The 11,205-nt window shown below is 36.9% G+C and overlaps 1 protein-coding gene across 2 annotated transcripts in view; it reads left to right on the top strand.

The window, feature by feature from the left end:
* Positions 1–2,171: 2,171 nt before the first annotated feature.
* Positions 2,172–11,205, top strand: part of LOC124711878 (transmembrane protein 145-like) — a 113,358-nt gene continuing 104,324 nt past the window's right edge. Inside the window, exons 1-4 of one of the 2 annotated variants that reach the window (XM_047242118.1) lie at positions 2,172–2,317; positions 2,393–2,467; positions 2,663–2,737; positions 3,377–3,577. In XM_047242118.1, coding sequence (XP_047098074.1) covers positions 2,219–2,317; positions 2,393–2,467; positions 2,663–2,737; positions 3,377–3,577 — 450 coding nt within the window. In that variant the 5' untranslated portion in view covers positions 2,172–2,218. Of the gene's footprint in view, positions 2,318–2,392; positions 2,468–2,662; positions 2,738–3,370; positions 3,578–11,205 lie in introns of both variants that reach the window. The other variant, XM_047242117.1, reaches the window with a different exon arrangement.

Here is an 11,205-nt window from a genome sequence, read left to right as displayed (position 1 = left end):
GTAATCTTTGAAAAGCACAATGTAACTTCTTACACTGCAACCGTAAAATCATTTGTTACAATTTATGATTTATCAATTCTGTTATACCATTTGTTAACATAGATATAGCTTATTCATCATTTGAGAGTCCTTTTTGAAATACAGATTGCTCGACATGAGTATGTTGTTTTGCTACAGATCCACATGATTTTTTTTTAAAAATTATTGAATATTCTACCAATAACGAGATAAGTCAATACCTCTTTCTTATCATCTCCATCTTCGAAAAGCATCAAGACATCAGCATACTTTAAGCCTGTCAGGGAAAAGTGTCACTATGAAAATATGCTTGAATAGATGCATCATTATATAAATATGTTAGAAACATCAGATGAACAATATTTAATTATATTACTGCCAATTTCCCATCACCGAGAGTAGCATAGCATGTCCTATTAGCTAGGAAGTCCTCATTTCAGTCAGAAGGTTGGTCTGATATTCCACAACCTTTAATTACATTCACTAAGCAACAGGGCAGAGTTGTAATGAAAACCTTCTAAAATCCTGGAACATGGCATCAAGCACATACAGCTTCTGTGTCTCATGGATGAGAAACTCAGCCTTCTTGGAGATATAAAGAAAGATTATGTGTTGTCCTTCTCACAACACTAAATCACCAGGGAAAAAGTGTACTGACAGTTCATTTTAGCTGAGCAACAATGAAAACAAATGCACACAGAGAAGAAATATTTATGTCATGTAGAACAGATAATTTTTTATTTCAGTGATTATGAAGACTAAAAGCATTAATTATTGTGGCTTGACAAACAATTTCAAATTTAAGATTATCTTTAAACAAGGAAATGTTGTTGGTGCCTTATTCACTTGAAAAATAGATGGATAAATCACTTAAATCATGCATTGGGGCTTGTCAGATCTTGCTATCACTATACTCTACATGTCCTTCATATGATGCACATCTGTCTACACAAAAAAATAAGATTCTGACTTAATTTAAAAATCAAGAACGTTGGAGTATGACTATAAGAAGGTTTTATACAGGGTGTATCAAAAAGGATGGCACAAATTTACACAGCTGAAAGTACACGATAATAGAAGCACAAATGTCAAGTAAACATGGACTCTAAAACACACACCTTAAGAACTATGAGATATTTTTGATTTTCAATATCTCTTCTACTGAAAGCTCTTTGCTTTCCATATTTTGAGAAGTGGTAGTATGGACCAAAACTAGAAAATAATGTCCAGTAGACATGTGCTCTAAAATGCATACCTTAACAGCTATGAGCAGCTGTACTTTGGAACACAACTCTTCTAATGAACAAGTGCTCATAACTTTTAAGGTATGCATTTTAGAGCACATGTTTTTGAACATTTTTTTCTTATTTTGATCCATACTACCACTTCCCAAAATATGGAAACCAAAGAGACTGCAGTAGGAGAGATTTGTTTCTCAATATTGAAAATCAAGAATATCTCATAGCTCTTAAGTTATGCATCTTAGAGCCCATGTTTACTTGACATTTGTGCTTCTATTATTGTGTACTTTCAGCCATTTAAGTTTGTGCCATCCTTTTTTATACACCTTGTAGAGATAAAAAACATTTCCTACTTGGTAGTAAAAGATTTTCAATACTTAAAGAAATAGAAAAAAATTCATAAGTACTGATGGTATTCTGAAATTTGAACTATGTATAGAAAATCATTAACCAGCTGATTTCGTCTATATTCCCACATGGACAAAACCAGTAAGGAATACAGATTGTAGTAGACAATGAGAATGATATGTGCAACTTCAGTTTTATCATGAGAATGTAAACTAAAATTTTAAGTATTTTATTCTAATAGAAGTAACATATTATTACATAACACCCTTGCACAATTATTCACAGAGCATGTTTAGTTCTACCTTGACATCAAATATGTAGAGCAGCAGTTCTTATTGTAACACAGTAGGTTTATGATCTGGAACTGGCTTCAACGAAGCTTTGATTATATTAATAAATTTGAAATTTAAATCATAACTAGAGGAACAGATGTGAATAGCTATTTTTATGGATATATTGGTCTGCACACTACTATGAGAACAAGTTGCATGTACCACAGTGTTTGTTGTGACCTTAAACTATGGTTGCTATGGAGACTTGTATTGATCACTGTGAGAAGGAAAGTGTCAAATACCAGAGGCACAACATGTGGGAGATATACGTAGGTGAAAATGATCAGTATTTTCATTTCTGTTTTCTTTACAATTCTCCTCTTGAAAACAAAGTATGTCTGGAGTAAATATGAAGAAGGAATCCTCATCACATCAGAGGTTTGTTGTGGGATGTATGTGTGTTAATTCTGTCTTGCCTAGTGTTGTATCAAAATACTGGACATTTCTTTACAGAAATGGGCTTTTGTATCAAGATTTTGCTTCCTTTCTGACAAAGGGGTTTTTCAGTATACCATAGAATATGATAAGGTAAGGTCTAGTATTTATTTATGAACATCTTATATAAATTTACAGAAAATCATTGAAAGAAACTTTCATAATCATTCCTGTGTATACTATAAACAACTGGTATTTCATCACCATCTACGCTCTCTGAGCAATGCTACTATGTTGGAATAAACTGTCTTAACAGACATATAGAAAGCTGACATCCATTTTTTGCAGGAATATGCAGTGCAAAATCTTTTACTCTATTATGATACACCTGACCAGTGGCCGTCAGTATACAGGCAAGACAAGGTAATATTAATTTTATTACTGTGGACTTTAATACCAGAAAAAACAGATGTCTTTATTTTGCCCTTAGTGATCAATATTTTTCACATTTGTTATGATTAATATGGTTCAAATTCACCAAGTATTTGTACAAAGATAGAGATTTTATTTCCTTCACCTAAAAATGTACTGCATATATACTAAGTTAACCAATTAAAAAAAAGCTCTACTAATGGAAATGTTTTGGAACCTGGTCATAAGGATGTAAGTAAATAAAACAAAATATTGATATTAATTGGAAATTTACCCAATTCGTATGGTTATTCCACTTCAAATTTTGCACTGTTTAAATGAAATAAATGTGTTTCATTTGAATTTAACAGCACATATTGTATTTAACACTTCATTGACTTAGATTGTTCATGCACTGAAAAACTGAATACCTATTGTAAGACATGTTCTTTAACTGCTATACTGAATATTTGCAAACATATTGTACACAAAGTAAAAACGATGCACTTTCAATAGAAGCAATTTATTACATGGCTAAGCCACAGAATTATGATTTATTTTCAGGTCAATTTGAAATCTTTTTGCTATTAACAACTTATTCAATTTGGAATTTTTAACAGTGTGTTAACTATTTTTCATGTTGAGGAGCAGACATGTGAGGAGCGGGAGTCTTATCTGAATGTGAGCCTCAATCAAGTGGTGAATCTAACTGAAAAATATACCAACTCAGGATGCAGGCTGCGCACTCTTTCTGACCGAAAGAAAATCTATGTATGTCAGAAGAAAAATCTTTTTATCAGTTCGCGACCACGGTGGTGGTTCCTGGCCATCAGTAACTGCAAATCAGTGAAGGTAACACAGCTTTCAGCATAGTGTTTGAAAGAGTAGACATGATGTGATTGTAATTGTTATACAGGAATACTAGAAGTAAATTGTTTTGTTTAAATTTATCTTAAGTCACTTGCTGGAAGTGAGAATTAGATATATTCCACACTGGGAAAGAGATTACTTACATTTGTTGCCAGTGGAATGTACTATTATTACAGCAGGATTAATTCTCTGGTTTTCATAAATAGTCAACAAGAAAGTCATTTATAAATAATAATCCTACTTACATTACCATACAGAAACACCAATCAGTTTGACTCATGTTATATGAAGAACTGTTACCTCCCACTTGCCTGATGGAATTCTGCTGAGGCAGGCAATTGTGCTACAAGCAGTTGAACTGGAACTGAAATGAAGTTGTTAATGATTTAGTAGACTAGCCTTAAACGTCAATTACCATTTATAATTTTTATTTAGCACTACTCCAAACTGTATTTGCCAAGACAGAAAAATAACATTAAAACTGAAACTTAACACTTATAAAGAAGAATGTTGACTCTTCTGACTTCTTAAGCAATAGAACCCAGCGTGTTGTCCCTGATGGCGAGCATTCATCAGAGACAAGGATATCATAAGGAGTGCCCCAAGTAAGTGTGACAGGGCTGCTCTTATTCTCTGCGTATGTAAAAGACCTTACAGACATGGTGAGCAGCAATTTGTGGATGTTTGCTGATGAAGCTGTGGTGTGTGGAAAGGTGTTGTTATTAACTGACTGTAATAGGATATAAGACGACTTAGAGAAAATTTTGAGTGGGTGTGATAAATGGTAGCTTGCTCTAAATGTAAAAAGTGTAAGTTAATGCAGATGAGTAGGAAAAACAATACCATAATGTTCGAATACAACATTAGTAGTTTGCTGCTTGACAGTCACATTGATTACATATCTAGGTGTAACGTTGTAAAGCAATATGAAATGGTACAAGCATGTAATAGGGAACATGGCTATACCATGTAATAGGGAACCTCCTCAGGGGACACCGCCTTAACATAGCACTGTCCATGCGGGCGAGGAGGTTTGCGTGCTCCGGATCCGGAGGGCTATGCCGGCGGTAGTGTAGCTACCAGCAGGGTCACCCATGCTGGACAGGCCAAAGGGGAGGAGCCAGACAAAGTGTGTCCCACAACGATCTATCGCTCCCCTTTCCTATCCCAAACCTGTCCTCACCATTTCCTTTTCCTGTCATTCCCTGGTATATGTACAAAAGGGCAGAAAGACCTCTATAGGCGTGGAGAAGCCAATCTTTCTACGGGAGAAAACCCCGAATGAAAAATCCTGGTCCTCCAGGTTGGGGGTTGGCGACGGGCTACCAACCCATCCTGGAAAAAATAATCACCGGTACTAGCATCACAGAAGAACCTCAGATAGGACTGATCTCTGTAAAACGACCTAAGCAAGAACAAGGACTACGGAAGGAAATACAACTAGGGACCTGGAATGTCAGAAGCCTATACCAACCTGGGGCAGCAAAATGTGTAGTAAGGGAGGCAGATAAGTATCAAATTGATCTATTGGCCCTGCAAGAAACAAGGTGGACAGAAACCGGAGCTACAGAAATGGAAAACTATGTCATATTCCATGGAGCCTCAGAAACAAACCACTCACTAGGAACTGGTTTTGCAGTGAAGAAATCACTCTGTACCACTCTCATAGATTTTAAATCAAACAACCCCAGAATCTCACTCCTAACCATAGACACGGGAAAACACAAACTCACATATATAAATTGTCATGCCCCAACCAAAGAAAGCGATGACATCAAAAAAGATATTTTCTACGAGGAATTAGAAACGGTTTTAGACAATGTACCAAGTGAAGATTACAAAATTATCCTTGGAGATTTTAATGCGAAAATAGGGAAAGAAGCAGCCTTCATGGGGACCATCGGAAAGCACAGTTTACATGATGTGAGCAGTGATAACGGCACTAGGCTGATTAGCCTTGCGACTGCAAAAGGCTTGTTTATAAGTAGTACTGATTTCGACAGGAAGAGAATATATAAAGGAACCTGGGTGTCTCCAGATGGGAAAACAGTGAACCAAATTGACCACCTAATTGTAGAGAAGAGAATAAAGAAGTGGATACAAAATGTTAGAACGGCAAGAGGTGCAGAATGTGGATCAGACCACTTCCTTGTCAGAGGAAGGATGAAAACAATATGGAGAGCCAGGAAGCACAAAAGAATGCAAAGAGTCACTCGATATGACCATGAGAGTCTGACTGAAGATAATATAAGAAGAACTTTCAAGATAGCATTAACAAACCGTTTTGGGGCTTTGAATGAAGAGGAAGGAGATACTGTGGTAGATCAGAACTGGAAGGTGATTGCAGAGACCATTAAAGAAACAGCCCAAGAAGTAATCCCAAAGCGAACTAGGGGAAAAAGAGTGTGGTTCAATGAGGAGTGTGAGGGAGCTATCAGAGAGAGACAATGGGCCAAACTACTGTGGATACAAAGCAATATGCAAGAAGAAGAAAAATCGAAGTTTGAAGAAACACGACGGCAGACCCAAGCCACATTGAGGAAAGCAAAGAGAAAATATGTTAAAAGTATCATGGAGGAAGCTGAACAACACTTTCATGGAAATAGGTATAAAGAACTTTATAGAAAAGTGAAAAGTTTTAAAGGAGGGACATACCATCAACACAGATTTATAAAAGATGCCAATCGAAGAATGTTAACAGAAGATCAAAAAATTGGAAGAAGATGGATGGAATACTTCAGAGAATTACTAAACTCTGATGAACCAACCGAACTACTTGAGTTTGATGAACCAGTAACAGCAGACCCAGAATATCCTCCACCCACCATTGAAGAGATAAGGAACCAGATTAAAAACCTTAAGAATGGTAAAAGTCCAGGTGAGGACGGTATTCCTGCTGAACTTCTCAAGGCTGGAGACGAAATCCTCTGTTTCAAAATCCACAAGCTAATCGAGCAAATTTGGGTAAAACATGAAATACCAGAGGAAGGAAGGTAGCTGTGATATGCCCCATATATAAAAAGAAAGACAAATCCGTATGTGACAACTACAGGGGCATAGCGCTACTCAACACCTGTTATAAGATCTTCTCCAACTGCCTATTAGAACGAATAAAACCTATAGCAACAGACATAATTGGAGAATACCAAGGAGGTTTCCAGGCAGGGCGATCAACCACGGACCAGATTTTTGTCCTAAAACAGGTCTGTGAAAAAATGTACGAATACGGACGAGAGATACATCTCCTGTTTGTAGACTTCGAGGAGGCTTACGACAGTATACGTAGACCTAGCCTGATTAGAACTATGACAACCAAAGAAGTTGGTCAAACTGGTAGAGGTATGCCTAAATGACATAAAACTTAAGGTTAAGGTAGGCAATCAAATGACAGAAAGCTTCCAAGTCGTAACAGGATTACGCCAAGGAGACGGGCTATCACCTGTCCTCTCCAACCTGGCACTCGAGAAGGTAATGCGGGATTTCAACAGAGAAAACATCGAGGGCATTCAAATTGGTAATGAACACATTACATATCTGGCCTATGCAGACGACATTGCACTATTAGCACGCACACAAGAAGATCTGAAGAGAAGTATCCAGACCTCGGAGTTATTGGCAGCTAGGATCGGTCTACAAATTAGCTCTGAAAAGACAGAATATATGACCATAGGAAGAAAGATCCAGAACTCTCAAGATTTAATTGTGAACAACACCAGGTATAAACATGCGAAAGAGTTCAAATACCTCGGATCATTTTTTACAGAAGTAACATCAACTGAAGCAGAGATAAAAGCACGACTGCAGGCGGGAAACAGATACTGTCACTCTCTAGACCCTGTATTAAAATGTAGAAGTGTCTCGCAACAACTAAAGCTATGGTTGTATAAGACATTAATAATGCCAGCAGTACTTTACGGTTCTCAAACCTGGAGCACTCGAAAACAAGACCTTAAGCGACTGCTAACATTTGAAAGGAAAGTCCTCAGGAAAATATTTGGACCAGTCAGAGATCAGACTACTGGAGAATGGAGAAGACGCCATAACACTGAATCAGAAGAGCTGTACAAGGAGCCTAACATCGTGGGAGTGATGAGAAGCAAAAGACTGCAATGGGCTGGACGTGTTGTTAGAATGGAGGCAACAAGATGGCCCAAAATCACAATGGACTGGATCCCGTCAGGCAGCAGACCAGTGGGAAGACCTAGAAAGAGGTGGATCGATGGAGTGACGGAAAACTGGAGACAGATAGCAGAAGACAGAGACGGATGGAGAGCTCTAACTGTGGTGGCACGTGGTCCTCTGGGCCTGATCGCGTGAAAGAAGAAGAAGAATGTAACAGGGAACACAAATTTTCAACTTTGATGTATTGGGAGAATTTTAGGAAAGTGTAGTTCATCTGTAAAGGAGATTATGTATAAAACACTAGTGCAAACCATTCTTGATTACTGCCCAAGTGTTTGGGATCCCTGCAGGTTGGATTAAAGGAAGACATTGAAATAGTTTAGAGGCTGGCTGCTAGGTTTGTTACTGGTAGGTTCGAACAGCACGTGAGTATTATGGAGATGCTTTGCCGTCTCCAGTGGGAATCCGTGGATGGAGGATGACATTATTTCGATGATTCACTACTGAGAAAATTTAGATAACTTGCATTTGAAGTTTACTGCAGAACAGCCTACTGCCCCAATGTATATTTTGCACAAGGACCACAAAGATAAGAGAAATTAAGGCTCCTATGGAGGCATATAGAAAATCATTTTTCCCTTGCATTATTTGTCAGTGGAACAGTAACCGAAATAACTAGTAATGGTAGAAGGTACAATATCATGACTTTTTCATTTAAATCTGAATAAATTAATTTAGGAAGGAAAACAATTAATGCAGCATTCACAAATGTGACAAGGAAGTAATTTTTTGGTCTTGTCTAACCCTTCTATAACTCCTTACATCACTGTTATGTGGCCAAGTAATGTGGTTCAGCTGTTAGTGCACTATTGGTGATTCAGCAAGGTGGACACAATTTCAATTGAGTGTATTTCCTGCATGCTATATTGTACTAGAAATGTGTCAAGTATATTTCAAAGTGGATATTGTAAAGTTTTGAATACTACCACTAGAGTGCTCCAACACCACACTGCCTGTAACATACACCGTGTCATTTCTAAAAAAGATAGCTACTATGCGACATGAGATTTTTTCATATGTTAATATGTTTATTTATTAGCTGTTCAGCATGTTTACCATGCAATTGGCTTCGTCAAAATACATTTTACATTATACATTATGCATACATATACAAACATCTTTTTAGTAATTAGTAATTTGTACATTTTACTCACATCATCATTTTACATATACATAAATACATATAAATACATAAACTTCTTACTAATCAGACAATTTCAGCAATAATCATTATACAATTTATGTTCAAGAATTAATTATACGGTTTTACACATTTAGTTACTGATAGTTACATTATTTCATTGCTTATACATTCCTTTCAAATTACTTCCAAGGTATTCTTCAATTGAGTAATATGCTTTACTTTTGAGCCATGTGTCTAATACCTCCATAAATTTAAAGTGGGTGAGCGTTTTGACGGATTGTGGCAGTTTATTATATAACTTTAGACTTAGGTGTTTGTGACTGTTGTGTGTCAGTGACAGCCTAGAATACTATATATCAAGCATACAGTTGATCCGAGTGCTGTGCAAATGTAAATTCTTTCTCTGTGTAAATTTTTGTATATTTTCTTTTATGTATATTAAGCAGTTATACATATAGAGACTTGGGAATGCAATTATGTTTAATATACTGATGTGCTCCTTACAGCTTTCTCTTGGACCCAATCCTTGTAAACATCTAATTGCTTTTTTTTGCCATTTGAATACACAGTTTGTGCCTGGTGAATTACCCCATAACAGAATCCCATATTGTAGCTGTGACTAAAAGAATGCATAGTAGCAAAGCATCAATAAACTTTTACTGACAGAATATCTTTCTTTATACAGCAGGAATATTGTGCGTGCAAGTTTGCCTGTCAGATAGTTTATATGGTCATCCCATGAGAGCCTTTGGTCTATTTTTAGTCCCAATAATTTGACACTGTGATTCTCTGCTTTTCATACCTTCAGATTAAAATAAATTTCCTCTGTTTTTGTGTTGTTTATACATAACTCATTAGCAATACACCACACCCTAGATTTTTAAAAAAGTTCATTATTCTTGTTTACCAGCTCTTGCATACTCTCACCTGTGGAGATCATAGTCATGTCACCAGCTATAAAACATTTTTGCAGGCTGTATAGTTTGAGAAGTCATTAACATAGATAATAAAGAGGAAGGGTCCAAGAACAGAGCCCTGTAGAATTTCTCTCTTAATTTTCATTAGATCTGACCTTTCATTGTTCACATACACTGACTGTTGCCTGTTATTTAGGTACGACTTAATCAGATTAAGTGGTCTGTCTGCAATACAATACTGATGAATTCAGTGAAAATGAGTCTACAACTGTGGTGCAGAGCACATTTTGGCATAATTTAGCAGTGAAACTCCAATGAGGAAGACCCGCATTGGAATAAACAATTTGATGAAACTGGTTCTCTCTGTAAATGAAAAGTCCAGGTTGACTGTGTATAATGGAGGAGCATGTGGGGCACATTTTACTGAGCTTTGAACACAGCCCAATGAAATCAACCTGCAGAGTGAGTAGAGAACTTGGACTTCCCCAAACAACTGTGTAGCATGTATTGAGACATTAATTAGTATAAAAGCCATACCATATACAACTGATACGGGCTGTTCGCTGAGGGGAAGATCAGTTTGGATTCCGTAGAAATGATGGAACACGTGAGGCAATACTGACCCTATTACTTACCTTAGAAGTTAGATTAAGGAAAGGCATACCTACATTTCTAGCATTTTTCAACCTTGAGAAAGCTTTTGACAACATTGACTGGAATACGCTCTTTCAAATTCTAAAGGTGGAAGGGGTAAGATACAGGGAGCTAAAGGCTGTTTACAATTTGTACAGAAACCAGATGGCAGTTATAAGAGTTGAGGGGAATGAAAGGAAGCAGTGGTTGGGAAGGGAGTGAGACAGGATTGTAGTCTATCCCTGATGTCATTCAATCTGTATATTGAGCAAGCAGTGAAGGAATCAAAACAAACATTTGGAGTAGGCATTAAAATCCATGGAGAAGAAATAAAAACTTTGAGGTTTGCCAATGACATTGTAATTCTATCAGATACAGCAAAGGACCTGGAAGAGCAGCTGAATGGAATGGACAGAGTCCTGAAAGGAGGCTATCAGATGAACATCAACAAAAGCAAAACGAAGATAATAGCATGTAGTCGAAGTAAATTGGGTGATGCTGAGGGAATTAGATTAGGAAATGAGACACTTAAAGTAGTACATGAGTTTTGCTATTTGAGGAGCAAAATAACTGATGATGGTCTAAGTAGAGAGGATATAAAATGTAGACTGGCAATGGCAAGGAAAGTGTTTCTGAAGAAGAGAAATTTGTTAACATCGAGTATAAATTTAAGTGTCAGGAAGTCGTTTCTGAAAGTATTTGTATGGAGTGTAGCCACATATGGAAGTGAAACA

This window comes from Schistocerca piceifrons, chromosome 8, assembly GCF_021461385.2.
Source record: "Schistocerca piceifrons isolate TAMUIC-IGC-003096 chromosome 8, iqSchPice1.1, whole genome shotgun sequence".
Taxonomy (NCBI): domain Eukaryota; kingdom Metazoa; phylum Arthropoda; class Insecta; order Orthoptera; family Acrididae; genus Schistocerca; species Schistocerca piceifrons.
Note: the sequence above shows the minus strand (reverse complement) of the source record. Positions and strands in the feature narration are given on the sequence as shown.